At 41.8% G+C, this 21,556-nt stretch overlaps 1 protein-coding gene and 1 pseudogene across 3 annotated transcripts in view; both read left to right on the forward strand.

Annotated features, from left to right (window-relative positions):
* Nucleotides 1–10,444, forward strand: part of CASR (calcium sensing receptor) — a 64,407-nt gene extending 53,963 nt beyond the window's left edge. For all 3 annotated transcript variants that reach the window (XM_074364542.1, XM_074364540.1, XM_045507261.2), the window contains exons 5-7: nt 2,693–2,923; nt 5,965–6,088; nt 7,531–10,444. In XM_074364542.1, coding sequence (XP_074220643.1) covers nt 2,693–2,923; nt 5,965–6,088; nt 7,531–9,044 — 1,869 coding nt within the window. In that variant the 3' untranslated portion in view covers nt 9,045–10,444. The remainder of the gene's footprint in view (nt 1–2,692; nt 2,924–5,964; nt 6,089–7,530) is intronic.
* Nucleotides 10,445–10,580: 136 nt separating this feature from the next.
* Nucleotides 10,581–20,349, forward strand: LOC105081619 (OCIA domain-containing protein 2 pseudogene; annotated as a pseudogene).
* The last annotated feature ends 1,207 nt before the right edge of the window (nt 20,350–21,556 follow it).

Consider the following 21,556-nt stretch of genomic DNA (forward strand, 5'->3'; position numbering starts at 1 on the left):
GAAAGGAGATGGGGAGTTTGTTCCCTGGCGTAGTAAGAACCAAGGAATTGACACCTGGTTAGGAGGAAGAAAATTTATGCTAACTACCCTAACTTTACTGCTATATATGCTTTTTAAAGTATTCTTCAGACAAGAATGATGCTTTTTAAAGAGTAGATGGGAAAAATGAGGTTCTGAGTGCTGCAAGAGGGGTCAGCCTTGTAGAGCAGAAAGAACACATGTTCCTCTAAGGGAAGGAGATGTATCAGGACCAGAATGTGTTAGGGTAGAGACAAAGGATGTACCCCACTGTACAAGAGGAGATCAGGTCATCCCAAGAGCAAGAGGGAGAAGGGAGGAGAGTTGGGGGTATAAGAAGGGAGTGTGTCTGGGGCACCACCACTCTACAGACTGTTTTAAGGGCTCAGTAAAAAATGAAGGGAAAAATGTAAGATTGATGACCACTCGGGAAGACTCAAGAGAATACGGGTGGCATGAACCCTTAGTAGGCTTCATTCTCCATCTTTTTTGAGGTTCGCTGAGTAGCTCTATCTGCAGAAAAGAAGAGCCAGTAGCAAGGAGTGAGGGATCACCTCCATCCTTGGGCCTGGGACAAAAGTCAGGATAGCCAGGGTCCACCAGGGTAGCAGTGAAGACACAAAAGGAGTAACCACACACAGCAGTCTAGGTGAGACACCCTGGGTGCCGTGCCTGTGCACACATGTGGCTGGCCACAGACTCTTTCCCCCAGCTCTTCCCAGAGCTGTTCATGAGCAAATTCAGATGACTCCTTTTCCTTATTTAATTTTCCTTACAATAAATGTTTATCTTAAAGTCAATACAGGGGAGAGGGTATAGCTCAGTGGTAGAGTTCATGCTTAGCATGCATGAGGTCCTGGGTTCAATCCCCAGTACCTCCAAAAATTAAAAAATAAAATAAAGTCTGTACAGATATAAACTGTTTAAAAAAAAATCAATATCATCTGTGGAGTGGAACATGAAAGGTGTCCTTTGTCACACAGATGGATAATAAGTGCTGGCCCAAACTTTTCCCCAGTGTCAGATTAGATGCTGGTTTTGTAGGTACCTTAAAACTAATGCTGAAAGGGAGAGGTATCTCTAAATATACTCCTGGAGCTGCCAAACCATGGAGCAGAGAGGAGTTCGTGTAGAGCTTGGAGATTCCCAGCAGCCTCTCTGGCCCACCCTCTCATCCCACAGGTGAGGAAGGGCACTCAGGGCCAGAGAATGAGAAAGCCCCGTGTGTCATGAGTATGGTGGGAGCCAGCACCCCGGCTCTCACCGTCTGCACTCCGTGTGTTTTACTCTCTTGGTACCTCCGTGACCCCTGACACTGGGCAGGTCCCGCATGAAAGATAAGTTGCCAAGTGCCCACCGCCTCCTCTTGATCCGAGTCAGGGGCACACAGGAAGCAGAGGCGGGAGCCTAATGATGCCACAGCGGAGCAGAGATGCTGCGAGCACAGACTTTGCACCACTGGCTAGCTGTGTGATCCTGGACTGGATACTTCTGTTTTCTGTGCCTTGATTGCTCCAACAATAAAATGGGGGTAATAGTACTATTTGCCGTGAAGATTAGATAATGAATATACACGTATTTAGCATTGCGCCTCAAAAGGAGTAAAATGACTAGTAAAGTTTATTAATTATTATCATTACTTGTTTTGTCAAAGGGCTTTGTGACCCATAAAAATTAATGGATTGGCCATGCTTATTACAATAATGGCCAGGGCTCCACTAACAGCCTCATTTCTTTCTTCCTTCCACCCCTCTCTCTGTGATTTTTGGCAGCAAAACACTTTCACAGAACCAGTAGCACAGGGAAAGATGGAACAGAGCATGACAGTACTTAGTGCCTCTGCTCTGTCCAAGCTCTTCTCAGAAAACACCAGGAACGGCTCTGGCTTACAAACCATGTCCCTCCTGGGCACCACTGGGTGATGGTGCACATGCAAAAGCCTTGATCTGCCCAGTGGCCATGGTGAGATGTACTCCTTTTCCTTTCCTGACTTCAAGAAAGTGTTTCTGTTACGGAAACGACAGGCCAGTCAAGAAACAAGCACCACTCGGAGGGTTGGAGTACTCAGATGTATTATGCCGGCGGGCTCAGAGGGGCTTCTGCTCCAAAGCTCTGAGCACCTCCAAGATGTGCGCATGAGGTTTTATAGGGTGAAGTACAAGCTTGGGGTATTAGGCCAATAGGCATGGAACAGCTTTAGCAGAAGCATTATCATCACAAAAGTGGAGGTGGGGAGGCAACAAACCAACATTCCAAAGCCAGATATGTATCTTTGAAAACCCAGCTGGCTAGCAAAAAACATGAACAGAAAACCAACACTAATTAACCTAGATTTACAAGTTAGTCTAGCAGAACTCAGATCTGTGAGTTATCTTGTTAGCCCAGCCCAGCCTCTCCTTCACATTCCTAGACCTGTGAGTTATCTTGTTAGATCAGCCCAGCTTTTCCTTCACATTTCGAGTACCAAGTAAAGTCCATAGCTTACCTGGGCTGTACCTAATACATGCAAGTACCTTGGTGTGAATTTTAAAAAGACTCCTCTTCCTCAAGTCATGTTCCTTCCTATTTGTTTGAAAAAGATAGTTTACTGTCTTTGTGCAGTGCACAACCTACACAACCATACGTGGCAGCCCTGTAGCTTGTATTCAGAATATTTATCTCTGTTCCTCTTTAGGTCCTGAAGCACCTACGGCACCTAAACTTTACCAACAATATGGGGGAGCAGGTGACTTTTGATGAATGTGGTGACCTCGCGGGGAACTATTCCATCATCAACTGGCACCTCTCCCCAGAGGACGGCTCCATCGTGTTTAAGGAAGTTGGCTATTACAACGTCTATGCCAAGAAAGGAGAAAGGCTCTTCATCAATGAGGAGAAGATCCTGTGGAGTGGATTCTCCAGGGAGGTATGCGCTGTCCATTAGGACACCAGATGCCTCCAATAAGGCAGAAACTGTGATGGGCTTTGGGAGGAACTTGGGCTTCACTGCTAGACTTCCGGAATCATGAATCCACTTCCCTCAACTCACTAACTGTATTGCCAGGGCTCCCTATGAAATCCATGAGTATTTAGTGTACAGAGGAGAATCCTTAGAACCTGAGCCCCATGCTTATTATATTGAAACAGTTTTGTTCTTAACAAATCTGACTCCTTAGCTGATAATAGTTTCCTTGATTAAAACTTTGCATTTGCCTTTCTATTAACACCTTTGAGTATCTTGGACCACTTTTTATAACATGAAAAAGATTCAACTTTATCAACCAAAAGCTTAAAACAAAAGGTAAAGTTTTTTGGTTTTGGTTTTGGGTTTGTTTTATTTTGTTTTGTTTTGTTTTAAGAATAAGAAAAACTAATGAAACTCAAGTAAGAACAGTGGCAATCTGTGGCATTTTAGCCTAGGGCTGCTCTCCAATTATTTCTAATAATTTGGTTTTTGATTTTTGTGGGTTTTCTATGTGAACAGTCATATCATCTGCAGTTTTATCAAAAATAACAGTTTTACAGAGGATGCTGCAGCCATCAAGCCATCAGCCATTGCAACCACCCCTGACTGTGCACCCTGAGGGGGGATTCAGGGTGAAGAAAAGCAGGATCCTGGCTGTAGATAGTTAAGTGCATATCAAAGGAAGGATTTCAATGAGCCCAGACTCTTGCATCTTCCCATACATTAAAAAAGTGCTAAATCCATTCATTTAAGGCATCTGTTTTTTCTTTAATCAACCATAATCTTTTGATGTTCTGACTACCTTGTTTTTGTTGCAAAAACTCCTCTAAATCCTGGCTCCTCCCTTACCTCTTCAGAGCAGTCCCTCAGAGCAATCTGAGAAACTGTTTTCTGGGCTTAAATCCTCAGAAAATTCCTCTGAATAGAACATAATTCTCAACTTTTAAACAATAAGTAAAGAAATGTTTTATTTAGCCCTTTCCAATATTTTTGCCCTTATTTTTCTTGTCTTGTGGCACTAGCTAGTAACTGCAGGGCAATGGATAATAATAGTGGTGATATTGGGCACCCTTGTTTTAAAGGAAATGCTTTTAATATATTATCTCATATAGAATGATGTTTACTCTAAGGATTTAATTTTTTTTTCAAGTTAAAGATATTTCTTCCTGTTCTCTTTCATTAAGTTTTTATCACTAGTTTGTGTTGAGTTTCATCAAATTTTTTTTATTCATTGATGATCATATTTTTCTGTTTTAATTTATTACTGCAGTGCGTGACACTTACGGACTTTCTAATAAATTTGTTTGCATTCCTGGCATAAGCCCAAAATGACCATGATCATGGTGTATTTTCTTTTTTATGTCCTTTGAGTTTGCCTGTTCATTGTTTTAGTGTTTTTCATCTATTTTCAAGTAGTAGAAAATAGTTGTAGTCTTCCCATATCCTTTCAGATTCCTTACACTTTGTATGTACCTTCAGGACTTTGGTGGATTTTTGCTTCCAATCACCAGAACTTGCTGCTCTTTTTCAGAAGACTGCCTGCGGGCTAGTGGAACCCACCCTGCCCACGGGTTCAGTGAGGCAAAGGAGAGCCTCAGAAGAGCCTAGGAATTTACATGTCCCTGAGGTGACCCTTAAGCTTTGAGTGGTGTGGAAGTGTGAAAGCCCTAGTCCTGTTCCTCAGGTCAGGACAGTTCTGGGGCATAACCTGCAGTCCAGAGCTCCCCTGGGGGACCAGGCGGAAGCAGGGACTTCACTGGACATCACACCCTTGCTTGTCCTTCTGACTTCTATGTCCTACTTCCTCCATTCTCTATTCCTTTAGGAGGACTTTCTTCTTTTTTGTGAGGGAGGAAACTTCCTTTATAAATCACTTGGCCACAACTCGACTCAGCTCTGCTTCTGAAGACAACTTAAAATAATAAGATGGGGCTGTAAATTTTTTTTTCTTTTTCGTACTCTTCTTGTCTTGTTTTGGAATCAGGGTTATATTGGCCTTACAAGAATGAGTTAGAGGGTGTTCTTTTATCTTCCTAATCTTTGGTAGAGTTGGTTTAAGATTAGATTGATCTGTTCCCTGCAAGTTTAGTGTTACTTACCTGTGATGAACACAGGTTGATGGTCATCTCAGGTATGACTACACGGTGGGGAGGAAGTAAGAGGAGAGAGGAGTGTATAAGTTAGATATAGGTTATTGTCCCGGTCCTAGTTTTGGTTTGGGGTGGTAGATATTAAAAATGACTTACCCAAAAGTGGTTCAAACATGAAGAAGTAATCATGGAAAGGAACAAAGATTATGATTAATCAAATTCTGTGCACCTGAAGTCCACTAAGGAAATAAATTAATTTAATTAAATCTATGTTATCTGAAATTAATGTAGCTACTGCAGCTTTCTTTCAGTTAGTAATTACCTGATATATTTTTCTGATCCATTTACTTTCACCTCCTCCATGCCTGGCCTGTCTGCCTCACTGAGTTGCAAGATCTTGGAAATTACCCTGTAAAGCCTAAAATAAAATGGCAAGAATTGCAATTCACTGCAAAGTTCAGAGGCTCATTTTCAAACAGATTTCCCCTTGTCTCAGCATCTCCCCTTGTGACTCTCCTTCTGTGTGTAGGTCCATGTCCCTGTGTCTTTTAGTTTGTCTCCAAGTTTTACTTCCATGAAGAGTGAACAGATATCTCATTCTGGGACTTGCAGAGGATGGAAGGGGACACTATTTAAGGAGGATTTTTGTCACTGTGTAGACTCCCGATAATTAACCTTCCTAGAATCTCATTGGGGGGGGGGGTGCACCTGCACTTCCCATGGGAATCCCTGCCTTTCATAGATAACAGGACCAAGGACCTCTGGATCTTCCTATGCCTGGAATGGGCCTGGAGTCTACCGCACTGATTCTAGTGGCAGTGTTAGAGCTTCTCCCTCTTAACACGTGTAGGCGGAGCTGGAAGACTGATCCCGCAGCTGCAGCCCCTCACTGTTGTGCTTTCCATCCTCCAGGTGCCTTTCTCCAACTGCAGCCGAGACTGCTTGGCAGGGACTAGGAAAGGAATCATTGAAGGGGAGCCCACCTGCTGCTTTGAGTGTGTGGAGTGTCCCGATGGGGAGTACAGCGATGAGACAGGTAAAGGAGCAGGCCCTCACGGACACCATGCAGGGCTCTGTCCACTTCGGGGCCCTGGAATCAGCAAAGTCCCTGGAAGGGCTGGGCTGAAATGGTGGTTAGCAGTTTCTTTTTTTGTTGTTGTTGTTTGTTTTTTGTTCTTCCATTTGTTCAGTTTTTTTTTTTTTTTTACAATTTTTTATTGATTTATAATCATTTTACAATGTTGTGTCAAATTCCAGTGTAGTAGCAGTTTCTCATTTAACAAGGAATGTGTGAGCATCATGCTGGGCTGGGCACTGAGCTGGGAGAGAAAGAGGAATGTTAGATGTCTCAGTAACACTGGAAAAGCTTACAGACACATCTGTTGCACATCTTTTTCTTACTTTGATACTGCTCTCCAATGTTGTTTTCTTTTTCTTACAGCTCAGTGACCCTGAACAGACAAAGTTCTGTCTGTTCCAGGCTCCAGAGTTAATAGGCATAACAGATTGCCTGCTGAGTGCCTGGCACTCATACTTGCTGTCTTACTTATGTTTTTCCTGTGCCTCAGTTTCTTCATCTATAAAGTGGGAATAATAATATTAAACCTATCTTACAGAGTTTGGGGGATTAAATGAGTTAATATTGGTAAAGCACATGGTAAATTATTGATAAATATTTGTTAAATAAAAACTCTGATTGGCGTTAGAAGCACTCTATAAATATTAACTGTAATTGTTTTATCATTGTTATTAACTCATTTCATCTTCACCACAATTATGGGGTTATTATTGCCTCCATTTCACAGATGAAGAAACTGAGGCTCAGAATGGTTAAGGACCCTGACCAAAGTCACACAGCTAATAAATGGTAGGGCCAGGATTCCTGTCCAGATCTCTGACTGCAAAACTCCCCAAAACTGCATGCTGCTAGGGACACAGCAGAGACTTAATAAACATTTGTTGATCAAATGAGTCTGCAGCCTCCCTCACTAGAAAGCCATGGCACAGGTCGTATGTATGGAATACTTTGCCTTGATATAAGAGGAAGTCTGCTCTGGAACGTCTCCAAACCCCATCCTGATGTCCAAAATGAGTCAGGCTGAGCTTGAATCACTGTGAAAAGTTGATGGACAGTGCCATACCCCTAGTGTGCGGGGCAGCCACCTATCCAGCAAGACTGATCATTCTCTGCTACAAACCACCAGTAGGTAGTATTAAAGGAAACAAGTGGCCCCACTATGTACAAAGGAAAAAAATAATAGAACCAACAAAGATACATGAAATTAACTAGTTGTATTATTAAGCATAAGTCAGGGTTCAATACATTATTTGATAATGTAAAAATCACAATTATTTCATCAGTAAAGAAAATTGAAAGTGACTATATCCAATAACCTGTGTGCCCTCATCACCACATTCACACTCACAAATTTCACTCTATACTCCACAGTACTAACTCTTCACTGGGACATTTTACAGATGCAAGTGCCTGTGACAAGTGCCCTGATGACTTCTGGTCCAATGAGAACCACACTTCCTGCATTGCTAAGGAGATCGAGTTTCTGTCGTGGACCGAGCCCTTTGGGATCGCGCTCACGCTCTTTGCTGTGCTGGGCATTTTCCTCACGGCCTTCGTGCTGGGCGTCTTCATCAAGTTCCGCAACACACCCATCGTCAAGGCCACCAACCGAGAGCTCTCCTACCTCCTCCTCTTCTCCCTGCTCTGCTGCTTCTCCAGCTCCCTGTTCTTCATCGGGGAGCCGCAGGACTGGACCTGTCGCCTGCGCCAGCCGGCCTTCGGCATCAGTTTTGTGCTCTGCATCTCGTGCATCCTGGTGAAAACCAACCGCGTCCTCCTGGTGTTTGAGGCCAAGATCCCCACCAGCTTCCACCGCAAGTGGTGGGGGCTCAACCTGCAGTTCCTGCTGGTCTTCCTCTGCACCTTCATGCAGATTGTTATCTGTGCCATCTGGCTCTACACCGCGCCCCCCTCCAGCTACCGCAACCAGGAGCTAGAGGATGAGATCATCTTCATCACCTGCCACGAGGGCTCACTCATGGCCTTGGGCTTCCTGATCGGCTATACCTGCCTGCTGGCAGCCATCTGCTTCTTCTTCGCCTTCAAGTCCCGGAAGCTGCCGGAGAACTTCAACGAAGCCAAGTTCATCACCTTCAGCATGCTCATCTTCTTCATCGTCTGGATCTCCTTCATTCCAGCCTACGCCAGCACCTACGGCAAGTTTGTCTCTGCCGTGGAGGTGATCGCCATCCTGGCAGCCAGCTTTGGCTTGCTGGCCTGCATCTTCTTCAACAAGGTCTACATCATCCTCTTTAAGCCGTCGCGTAACACCATCGAGGAGGTGCGCTGCAGCACCGCGGCGCACGCTTTCAAGGTGGCAGCCCGCGCCACGCTGCGCCGCAGCAACGTCTCCCGCCAGCGGTCCAGCAGCCTTGGGGGCTCCACGGGATCCACCCCCTCCTCCTCCATCAGCAGCAAGAGCAACAGCGAGGACCCCTTCCCGCAGCCCGAGAGGCAGAAGCAGCAGCAGCCGCTGGCCCTGACCCAGCATGCGCCGCCGCCGCACGCGCGGCCGCCCTCCAGCCCGCAGCCGCAGCCGCAGTCGCAGCAGCAACCCAGATGCAAGCAGAAGGTCATCTTCGGCAGTGGCACAGTCACCTTCTCTCTGAGCTTTGACGAGCCTCAGAAGAGTGCCATGGCTCACAGGAATTCCACGCACCAGAACTCCCTGGAGGCCCAGAAAAACAACGACGCCCTGACCAGACACCAGGCGTTACTCCCGCTGCAGTGCGGGGAGGCGGACTCGGAACTGAGCACCCAGGAGACAGGCCTGCAGGGGCCTGTGGGTAGGGACCGCCAGCCAGAGATGGAGGACCCGGAAGAGATGTCCCCGGCCCTTGTAGTGTCCAATTCACGCAGCTTTGTCATCAGTGGCGGAGGCAGTACTGTCACAGAAAACATGCTACATTCGTAAAACGGAAGAAGGCCAGTCCAGGGAGAATTTAGAGAGGTTTCCTGGGATCACGTTCTCGCACAGGGATCAGGAATTGCCCCAAACTCCTTTCCAAGGAGGAGTAAGATACACCACACTCCTCGAACTTAGTTGCACTGTTGTATACGACAGTGAACTGACGAATGTTCCCTTTAAAATTTAAGAGAGGAGCCTTGTGCTTCTGTGGTTGGATTTGTCAGCGCACTGAGATCCCCATAGTCAGGTTTGCTGTTCACATCCCTCCCTCCATTCTCCTCCTCTGTTCTATCCAATTCAACAGCCAGAGATAAAGCCAAGGCTATAAGCTGCCCACCTACTCCCTCCAGTTTGGGGGTTTGTTTTGTTTTGTTTTTTGGTTTGGTTTTTGTTTTTAATATTGAAATGTCTCCCCTGAACGTTGCAGACGGCCTGGTCCAGAGACAAAAGTATGCAGAGCAACAGGACATCAGATTGGCCACCACTAGAGTTGAGCCTGAAAGACAGAATGTCACCAGTGATGCCCAGCACCTTGACAATGGGAAGAACTTGAAGTGTCTAAAACTGTAAGGTGAATGTATCCCCTCCTATTTATGAAAACCATAAAATATTTGGTCTCCTGTTTGCTGCTACTATCATGTGACATCTAGAAGGTTAGCATCTCTCCTGTACCTGGTTTTGTGCAGAATGTGATAGCAGTACCATGTTTAGATTCCAGGATCACAAGAATCACCTCAAATTGTTGGGAAGGGACTGCATGAATCCAATGAGCTATGTCTGTAATTAATATTGTGATATGTAGTTTTATCCTTAAGAAAATGCTTCTGTTATGATAGCCCATGGACAATATAAACTGAAAAAAAAGTCATGGTCTGCTTTATATAAGGCAGTATTATTGAGCTCCATTTCTTTACCCACCCCACTGAGCTAAGCCCTATGTGAGCCTTGTCGGGGCCCTAGGGGTCCAGAAGCTCCCCCTCTTCCCTGCCCCAAAGGCTTCCTGAAGCCAGATTCATGCCAGCCTCTGTGGAAAATAAGCTCCCAGTCATCAGCCTCCTACCAGTTGCTGGGGTAAGAAAATGGAGAGAGCTCTCACAGGGTGTTACCCTGGCACTCCACCCACCAAATACTGTAGCTACGTTCCCTCCAGCAGTGGGTAGGTACAATATTGAATGTTGAATGGCAGGAACAATCAGGCTTCAGAGCCAGAGAGACTAACAAGTTGGGTGACCATGGACAGGGCACCTTCACCTCACTCAGCCCCAGCTTCTTGTGTATAAAATGGGGGTAATAACCACTCTTTTCCTTCAGCACTCTTATGTGGATTAAATGAGGTAACTGTATATAAAGTCCTTTAGCAGGGTGCCTAGCACATAGTAAGCACTCAATAAATTTAGTTAATATTATTACTGACATTGAAATTTTTTTCATTTGTTTAAAATACAAAACAGCACTTATTTATTTACTATTCAGATTTTAGCCACAAGCCCATGGCTCACAGTAACTTTCTCCACAATAAGCCCAAGAACTCTGGGGCCCAGTTCAAGGGGTCCCAAGCAACATTACTCAGGGTGAAGAAGCCCAAAGTTCAGTCCCCCAAGGGCCCCACGCTCCCCCTGCCCCTGTGGTGCCAGCACCCAGACCTCCAGCACCAAGGGAAGAGCGCTCCCATCGGGCCGGAATTTCTCAGCTCACTCTAAATGCTGCTCTTTAGCCACAGCCAAGTAGAGCAGTCAGATCTACGTGAGGCCTTCAAGTTTACGGCTCCTGATGACTTCCTCCTCGGACCATTTTCTTCCAAACGGCCACCTTTCCATGACTTTTAAAGTGACTTGTGGAGATGACGGTTGTCAATTTAGATGAAAAGGCATTAGAGGCACCACGTGGGAGCACAAGTGGGGGGCACAGAGAAGGTCTCACACAGGAAGACCTGGTGAGGCTTCTGCTCCCGCCTGGGTCATGCCTCTGAGCAAGACCCAGAGCTGAGTGAAGACTTACATTGAATATTTTACTTGGGACTTTTAAAAAAGGTTGAAAGTTTGATGGCTTGATTTTTATTTTATTGATCAAAATAGCTACGTGGAAACAACTGCTTTACTGTGCAAAATGCCACACGCTCGTCCTTACCCCATTTGAGCTGGACGTGCGGCTCACCCTCACGGCTGAGCTGGAGGAAGAGGCTGGTCAGGGAAAACACGCCATTTACATGGAGCGTCACCTCACCCAGTGCTTGCAAATAAAGTCATCTCTCTCGATGTTCTTGTCAGAAAAGGAGACTCTCATTTGTACATAGCAGGCATAGCTCTCAGCACAAAATCGGGGTGTCAAATACGAACCTTCGTTGTTTTTCTTTAACAACCTAGTTTCTATCTCAGATTCCCATTCAGCCTAATGACAGAAACTTCATCTTAGTCAAACTGGGGTTTTCTCAGTAACTTCAGAGTTTTCTGAATCAATGTAGATTTCTGGGGTTCAGTTCAGAGGTTTCTTCCTCACCCTTCCAGGAAGGTTTTTGTAATGGAAGGAGGTGGGGTTCCCCAGACAGCTGCAGCTCCTGTTGACGCCTCTGAGCCTCTGAGAACATTCTTACCACCCTCAGTGATTGTAATGCCTCCATGCTGGCAGCCTCTCAAGCATCGCATCCACGTGGCCCCCAGTCATGGAATCCACAGTAATTTTCACAGCTGCATGACTTTGTCCCAACCACAAGGCCCCTCCCAGGCCCACCAGATCCCCCATGAGAAAGGACTGGGGCCTGGAAATTACCAGGCGGCTCTCAGGCCCCTCCACTGCTGCGTCTGCTTGACGGCTGCCTTCCCAGGATGCTATGGAGAACTCAAGGAGACTAACAAGCTTCCAAGGTGCCAGAGAGGGAACAGGGCATGATGCTCCAAACCTGTAGAGGCCTTTGTGGAGGACTGAGCAATGGCCGCCCAAAGGTGCCCCCATCCTAATCACCAGAGCCCATGATTATGTTATGTTACATGGCAAGGGGGATTAAGGTTGCAGATAGAATTAAGTTTGCTAATCAGCTGGACCTTGAGACGGCAGATTATTGTGAAGTATCCAGGTGGGCCCAAAATAACGACGTCTCCTTGAAAGTGGGAGAGGGAAGCAGAGGAAGCCATGTCAGAGCTATACGATGTGAGGAGACTCCACTAACCGTTGCTGCCTTGGAATGTGGAAGGGGCCACAAGCTAAGGAATGCGAGCTTCTAGGAGCTGGAAAATGCAAGGAACCAGCTGTCCCCTAGAGCTTTCAGAAGGAACCAGCCCTATCAACACCTTGATTTTAGCCCAGTGAGATCTTTTTTGGACTGCTGACCTCCGGAACTGTAATAAACATAGGTAAATAAATAAATAAGTAAAGCATGATAAATTTATGTTGTCTTGAGCCACTGGGTTTATGGTAAATTTTTTTACAGCAGCAACAGGAAACTAATACATACAGTGTTTTTATTGTCATCTCCTTCCCTGAGCTCAGCTTTGCTCAGAGAGCAACACCTGCTCTCAATCTAGTCTCTCCTCTCCAACTAGCTCCCTCTCTGTCCTCCCAGAACAAAGTTCTGTCCCTCCAGTCTGTTTGGGGAGGTATAAACCTTGTTTCCTGAGTCTTTCTGGGCCTTGGTTTTAGATAATTAACAGCCGTGTTCTCCCAATGCATTATCTCTTAGTAGCAGAAACCTGAAAAACAGTAGCTTTGAACTAAGTAGTTTTGTTTTCCTCTTGCATAAAAGAAGTCAGAAGTTTTTGGAAAGATTCTTTAGAGTCCGTTGGCAATGGGAAATTATCTTTCTTTTGAAAATAAAAATGAATTATTTAGTTATGAAGGATTTTCACTCAAATGAAAGAACTTCCTAGAAGAGTCTAAGAATTTACATCTGGAACTTAGCAGGTTAACAATCAGCATGTAACATTTCACTCTGAAAGCCCCTGTGATCATCAAAACTTTTCTAACTGTGTTAGTTTTAATTTGGGGGAAATTAGGCCTGCCCTATCTCTGTCTCCAAAAGTTGCATTTCAGGACAGTGTTATTTCTCCTCTTGGCCTGGCTAAAGTCATAGAAGCTGGAGGCTGGCTCTGCACAGAGCTGGAACTTCCCCTTGCTCACCTCCTGTGTTTGACCTCATGGGTGTTGGATGAGCAACGGAACATCAGTAAGGGGTGCTGGTTAATCCCTGGAGGAGGTGGCCTGCATTGGTCTGAGCCTGGCTGGTCATTTCAGGAGTCTGTTGAAGACAGAGGCAGCTCCCAAAGGTGGGTGGAATTAGAATAGGTGGAAAGAAGTTGTTATAGTGAGATCACTGGTCTCCTGGGGACCCTGTATTTCCTGTCCCTCATCATGGAAAAGTACAAGGGGTTGGAAGAGAACTTTGAATGAACTTTGCTGTTACGCAAGAAGTGAGGTAGGAATCAGGGATAAAAGTACAGGATAGGACCAGTCATGGAAACAGAGGTACATTCCAAGCATAGGGAGAAGAATTTTAGCTTTGATGGGAACTGCTCAGCCAGTGTCATAAGAAGTGAACCACTAAGAGCAGCCAGGCAGGGGCAGGAAACCGGGCAGAACCAGCATGAAAGTGCGTCTGGGAACTGGAGGAAGTGTGACCCAAGCATCAAGTGGGGCAAGGGGACCTTCTCTGCTGCTGGAATGACCACCACATCCCTCCCTCCCCTGGGTCTTGCACTAGCGTGGAGGGAGTTTGGAGTGGAGGTCGGGTACCTGTTTACATCAAGAGCTGGACTGGAGGAAGAGGGAGCGATGGAGGTAACATCATAAGCTGCTTCCCTCTGATATTTGGACATTGGCTGTCTGGACAATCAGCTAGAGTAAGAGGCTAGAGCCAATATAAGGAATTAACTCTGAGTTCCCAGCACAAGGAGGACAAATGCTTGAGTATAGTGAAAATAGGTAAGAGATCAAAGCCAGAGAATAATTCTCAGAGTCAGTACAGGATTTGATCCCTGACAAAAGCATCAGGAAATGTGTTTGGAAGAATGTGTCTATCTGTCCTTCTGTCTAATGGCCTGGAGACAGATACACAATCGTTTAATAGTGACTACGTCTGGGTGTTAAAATTAGGAATGATTTCTTCTTTTAAATATTTTTCTGGGGTTTTTCCATTAATTTCTTTCCAGGAGCATGATTTATAGTAAAACAAGGAAAAATCTGTTTCTTGGATTATCCAATGTGATGATAGTATGGTCATGTTTTTTGTTTGCTCTTTTTTTTTTTTCTTTTTTTCTTTTTATTTAGAGATCATTTCACACTTACCGAAATTTTGCAAAAATAAGTAGTACAAAAACACTTGTACCCCTTCTACCCAGATTCATTTATTATTAACATTTTACCCCATTTGCTTTGCTGTAGACACTGTGGTCATTTGACAAAACATGATGCACACTGACGTATTTATGGGGGAAATCATACACATGACATATTTATGCCTGGAATTTGCTTTAAATATCACGATGGGGGAGAAAATAAGTATTCAGGGAGAAAGATAAGAAAGAAGAGAAGAAAGTTAATGGTTGTTGGAGCTGGGTGATAGGTACATGAGGCTTCATTTTTCTATTCTTCCTATTTTTTGTGTTTCTCAAATTTCCATAATAAAAATTAATGTTAAAAACCAGCCAAAGGATAAAAAAGAATTCACCAGTCAAAAGATTTCAGTGATTTGAATGGGAGAAGTCAGTCCATCAAACACACAAACAAAAAGAACCTGAAAGTCTGCCAAGCAGCTAAAATTTTAATTGAAAAGCAAAAAAATAAATAAATAAATAAATGTAAGACCTTTATAACAGGGTTCAGAAAACAACTCTTTAGAGCATATCAGAAAGGCCTTCTTGGAACTTGGTGAAAGACAATTCTTCCGGATTTCATGTGATCTATTATGATCTTATCCTTGGATGAACCTGCTGTGGGCTGGTTCAAGTTTTCTGGATTGTCCTTGAGCAACAGGTTTAACAGATCCCTCTTCATTTTTGTGCTAGTAATTTTTCTTTTTTTTTCAACATTTTTTATTTATTTATAATCATTTTACAATGTTGTGTCAAATTCCAGTGTAGAACACAATTTTTCAGTTATACATGAACATATATATATTCATTGTCACATTTTTTTCTCTGTGAGCTACCATAAGATCTTGTATATATTTCCCTGTGCTATACAGTATAATCTTGTTTATCTATTCTGCAATTTTGAAATCCCAGTCTATCTCTCACAGACATAGAATACAAACTTGTGGTTGCCAAGGGGGCAGGGGGAGAGATAGTAATTTTTCTTTTATGTGTAGATTCCCAAAGAAAGAAGCCAACAGGCAGCAAAATTAATTAGTACCCACGTGTTCTGGCTGCATGAGACCCCCTGGCCATGTGCAGGTAGGCCTGCACCCAAGGGACAACAGACACACTGCTGAGGGCCTGCAATGCAAACAGGAGAGTCCAGATGCCCAGCACCCAGGGGATGGCTGAGGAAATTACTCTTATGAGCCCATTGCAGGACAGTCCACTCACAAACATCAGATATGACAGGCATGTGCACGCGGTCAAAGCATGTAATCAAGTTTAGAAGTGATGTTAAGGGGGAGGGCAAGACACAGAATACTATGTCCACATGGAATAACATGAATGAAGTTTCATTGAAAAGGATACAGGGGGAAGATGGGAGGAAAACAATGCACTGTTTGCTTCTTTCTTTTGTAAAGTCACATAGCTTCATTGACATGACACTGGTGGGAGTGAAGGGGAGAGAAAGAGGAAGAAACACAGTCTTACCTGAGGCACTTGGCTAATAAAGCCAAGATTACAATGGACAGTAGATTGGAAGAAATCACTCATAGACCAAATCCACCCGAAGTCTTGACTGGATAGGTAATGGACAGAGTGACTCCATTTCCCTACACTCTGGCCAATAGTAAGTGATCTTAGATAAGGTAGAAGGTAAAACATTCAAAGAATAATTTTTAAAATCACTTTGCTATACAGATGTGGGAAGTAAACTGAAAACTAATTATGAAACAAAATGTTGTTAGTATTCCTCAGTGTCTCCAACCAGCTTCTTAACCCTCCTCCCCTCCCCCAGGATGCCAGTGAAGGCACCAGCCATCTCTGCCCTGGACTTCCACAACTGTGACCATCATACTGAATAAGTGAGACTCCAGAACCTCACTTTTAGTAAAGTGTTAAGTCTTGGCAGTACACGAGTCTGGGTGTCAACAGCACGATCTACCTCAGATCTGATTTGAACAGATAACCCTGGAGATGCGTGTGACCCTCACCTACGTTTTTGGACTCTTCCCGCACCTCGAAGTAACAGAAGAAGATAACTAGAATTTTAGATGTTGAACTGAAGTGATTTATGTGATTTAAGCTATTTGGATTCTCTTAATTAGAGTCAAAGAAAAAACAACTCCCTTATCAAAATCAAACAAAACCAGTAAGTGAAGCAATCCGACTTCAGATGTATCAGATAAGGCAGTATTTTAAATACAGAAAATTTTAATTAAATTGGCATATTTAAGACTGAAAAGATAAAGTGGGCACAAACCAGCACTATCCTCAAGAACCAAATTGTGGATCTACCTGGTTATCAGAGTGTAATTTTGTAATAAAATCCTTCTAATGCCTCTTTTATTAAATTCTCTGGAATAGGGTTTGACATAGGATCACCTTTTACTAAATTTCAATGCAAAACAAATAAACGTATAAGGTTGTAGGGTATTAAAAGGACCCATGTGAGTAACTAACAAATCTTTGTCAGGTCACTTCCTGTTGGAGGCAGAATAAAGGCCCCCAGTGATGTCTATGACATAATCCCCAGATCCTGTGAATATGTTATGTTCTGTGGCAAGGGAGAATTAGGTTGTATATGCAATTAAAATTGCTAATCAGCTGACACTGAGGTAGGAAGAGTACCCTGAATTATTCAGATGGACCCAATGTAATCACAAGGGTTCTTATAAATGAAAGAGAGAAACAGGAAAGTCGGGGTCAGAGTCAGAGGTTTGAAAATACTACTCTGTATAAAATAAATAAGCTACAAGTGTATGCTGTACAGCACAAGGAATAAAGTCAATATTTTATAATAACTTTAAATGGAGTATAATCTACAAAATTATTGAATCACTATGTTGTACACCTGAAACTAATATAATATTGTAAATCAACTATGCTTCAACTAAAAAAAAAAAACACTATGTATAATTTTTTTTTTAAGAGAGAGCTTTGAAGATGCTATGCTCCGGCTTTGAAGATGGAGGAAGAGAACATAAGCCAAGGAATGTAGGTGACCTTTAGAAGCTGGGAAATGTGAGAAGTTTCCCTTAGGGTCTCCAGGAAGGAATGCAGCCCTGCCAACACCTTGCTTTTAGCCCTTTTTGGACTTCTGACCTCCAGAACTGCAAAATAACAATTTGTGTTGTTTGAAGCCACTATAGTTGGAGTAACTTATTACAGTGGCAATAGGAAACCATTACACTTAACTTTTCTAATCTGTCAGTGGGGGGTGGGCTTTCCTGCTCCAGCATTCTAGGTTGCAAGTTCCTCCAGAACCATGAAAGAATCAGTCTTGCAAATGATTTTGTGGCTTCAAATCACTGCAACTTCTGAAAACTTTCACGTGGCAATAGGAATTGGTTGTCATAAAGTTAATTTGACAATATGCTCTTAGAATTGAATGACACTACAAGGAAAAGTCAGGCAAAAGTCCTGGTTACTTCAAAAAGTCAATGTAATTTTTTAAAGGCCTTTCTAGATTATAAAATTCTAATTAGTAACCAAAAGTAATGAGTGAAACTTGAATTTGAGGGAAATTTGGGAAATGAGAATATGGATTGGTTATTAGATGAAATTAAAGAAGTATTGTTAATTTTCTTAGGGATGGCAATGTAGTTATATAGAAGAATGTCCTTATACTTGGGGGATGCCAGATGAACTGTTTAGAAGTAAATGGTCATAATATCTGCAACTTACTTTTAAATGTTTCACAAAAAAAAATAGATACATTAAAATATATGGCAAAAATATTAATTGTTTAATCTGAGTGGTAGCATGGGGTGTTTATTGCACTATTTTTCTGAATGTTTAGAAAATTTTTAATAAAAGTTAGATATTTATTTTTATACATTTAAACTTTATGTTTGTTGAGCTATTAGCTCAAAACTTTACATTTTAGCTTAAATGCTCTCTGTGCATAGAACTTTCCTCCTAAAATTTTTTTAAGAACTCAGATTTGTGGCTAGAATGTGGCAAGATAAGTACCAACATATGTAAAATAGTTTAAATGAGTTTCCAGTTAGAAAGCTGATGGGAAAAAAAGTGATGTCATTCTATGAATCAGTGGAAAGTTACTGCTCTCTAATTGAAGAAAGTAACCTGGTGGACTGGGGATTTTTGGTCTCAGCAGGTCAGAGATTTCATTTCTTGATTTTGCCAACAGAAGGAATAAAAGTGAAACTCTGAAAATAAGAAATGAAAACCTATGGACAAGTAAAAAAAGGCAGGCACAAAAATTATTCCCTGAACCCCAACATTCTGGAACCAGTGGCAGAAAGAAATTGGAAGAAATTTGTGTTACCCAGTTTCCTATGGACATATTACTAGAAGAGAACATCAGAAGGAATTAAAGAATTGCATTCTAGTCAGTCCATAGATAAGAGAATTAGCTAACAATAGAAAGAAAAACACATTTTTTATAGTTTAACTATATATGATTGGTCAATACTGATTTCCGATAAAACAATACATAATAATTTAAAGTTTTTATTTAAACATGCAAATAATCTTCATTTTTATTTGAAAAATATACAGGTAAAATCTACAATGAATTTAAGAAGAAAATTGAAATTTGAGCTCGTGAATGGCATATCCAAGATATCTGCTACCACCTAGTGGACAATAGTTGAATTACAGGAAAAGCTTGCAGTGAGCTGGTTAAGGGGAAACTAATTCAAAATTCAAAATTCTGGTTCTCTGGAGAAGAAAGCTCGCGAAAGAGAGACATCGGGTCAACAAGGAAGCTGAGTCCACTCAACTAGAAAAGAAGCAAAGCCATCATGGCTTCAGTGTCTACTCATGGAAACCAAAACAAAGGTCCCCATTTGCCACCACCAAGCAAGCAGTCTGTTGTTTTGTCCAAAATCGAAACTGCACATCCACAGAGCAGAGATTTCAAAGATTATCCAGGAATGTCAAGAAGAAAGTTTCTGGAAGAGAGCTCTGCCTTTTTCTCTCATAAGCATGCTTGTCACCCAAGGACTGGTCCACCAAGGTTATTTAGCAGCTAATCCAAGATTTGGATCATTGCCTAAAGTCGCACTTGTTTCTGTCTTGGGATTTGGCCTTGGAACGGCATCGTACATAAGAGAATGCCAGAGTAAATTCCACTCCTTTGAAGATCAGCTGCGTGGGGCTGATTTTGGTCCAGCACATAACAGGCACTGCCTGCTTACCTGTGAGGAATGCAAAATAAAGCATGGATTAAGTGAGGAGGGACGTTCACAACCTTCGGCTTCCTAAACTCTGTGGCTGTGGCTTTTGAAGTTTCTAAAAACCTCTGAATTTGTACACATTTAAAATTTCAAGTGTGCTTTAAAATAACATACTTATAGTGGAACAGAAACATTCTGATTTTTCTCACTCTATTGAAATGCTTTCAGTGTTAATTCTCAATTGACTTGAGCATTACATGTTTTTCTGCTACTTAAGATCATGTTGGGAGCATTCACACACCAAAAGAAATAATGTCGCACTCTTGCTTGCTTACAGCTAATTAAAAGAATTAAGAGACGTAAAACAAAGAAAAAATTCTGGTTCTCTGAAAAACTAACAAAAATCAAACGAAATCAACCAAATACTAAATGACAAAAGAAAAATAACCATCAAAACAAATTTTTAAAGTCATAAGCAACTACTTTGCACATCACTATGCAAATACATTTGAAAAATTAGATGAAATGGATAATTTTCTACTATAATACAGTCTATCAGAATTGACTCCAATTGAGATCAAAAGCTTAAGAAGACTGATGTCCAACTGTTCAATTGAAAAAAAAAGGTACTCAGGTGGAATAAACATCTGAAGCAAGACTATAATTTTCTTTTAAAATTATTTGAAATTGATTGTAATAAACATGAACAAATTCAACAGGAAAAAAAAAAGACAGATGTCCATATAAAAAATAGAGACATTTACTCACAAAAAAGGCACCAGACTCAGTTTCAAAGGGAAATTCTATCACATCTTCCAAGACCAGATAGTCCTAATACAACATTAATCTAGAGATGAGAAAAAGTCCACATTCTTTTCATGAATTAAAGAATAACGTTGATCCCTAAACCCAACAAAAATGATACAAAGAAAATGACAGAGCAATATCACTTACGTACATTGATGAAAAAATCCAAAATAAAATATTAGTAAACAGGACTCAGTACCACATTAAGGAAATAATACACCATATCCAATGGATTTATTTCAGGAATACAAGGGTGGTTTATTATTAGAAAATAAATTACTATAATTCACCATATTAATAGATCTAAGTAGAAAAATCACGTGACGATCTCCATAAAGGCTGAAAATATATTTGACAAAAATTAACACCTATTTTTGATGTAAAAAAGCACTCAAGAATATAGGAATTAATGGATATTTCCTTACTGTAATAAAATGTATACACTGCAGTCCTAAAGCCAGGATCTTACAGATGACTTAATAGTGTATCTATAGATCTTAGAGAATTCATAATAAAACTAACCATGCAATAAGAGTTCTAAGGTTAGTAGGAGATAAAGCTAACATAGAAATCAATAGCATTTTTGGTGCACTAACAATAACCAGTTAGAAAATATAATAGAAGAAAAAGCCCTATTTACAATAGCAACCAAAAAAAGGCAAATTCTAAGGAATAAACGTAACAAAAACTGCAAAATCAACGTGAAGAAAACTTTAAAACACTCTTCAAAGTAGGCTTGAACAAAAGGAAAGACATTCATGTTCTTAAATACAATCAGTCACATTAGAAAGCTGTCTGTTCTTCCCAAGTTAATTTATAAATTAAATAAGATTCTAAAGTTCATATAAGAAAAAACATGAAAGAATATCTTTTTTTAAAAAACTTGAAAAAGAAGAACTATAAGATAAAAGCAGTACTCTGTACCAGATATTAAAATATAGAACATCTATAATTAAAGTTTGATATTGGTACATGAATAGACAGACAGATCTATGAACTCCAGAATTAAACTTAAGTATATACGGAAATTCAGAATGTGATAAAGGAAGCATCTAAAAACCACTGGGGCAAATATATGATATTTGAGGACAATTAGAGAACCATTTTGAAAAAGATCAAATTGGATTATACCTCAAACCATACACAAGGATAATCTCCAAATGCATCAGTTCTAAATGTAAAAAATAAAAAATACAATCATAAAAATACTAGAAGAAATATATGGTGGATTCCTTTACAAACTGAATGTGGGAAAAGGCTATGACTTGAAATCCAGATTCAA

Source organism: Camelus bactrianus, chromosome 1, assembly GCF_048773025.1.
Source record: "Camelus bactrianus isolate YW-2024 breed Bactrian camel chromosome 1, ASM4877302v1, whole genome shotgun sequence".
NCBI lineage: Eukaryota > Metazoa > Chordata > Mammalia > Artiodactyla > Camelidae > Camelus > Camelus bactrianus.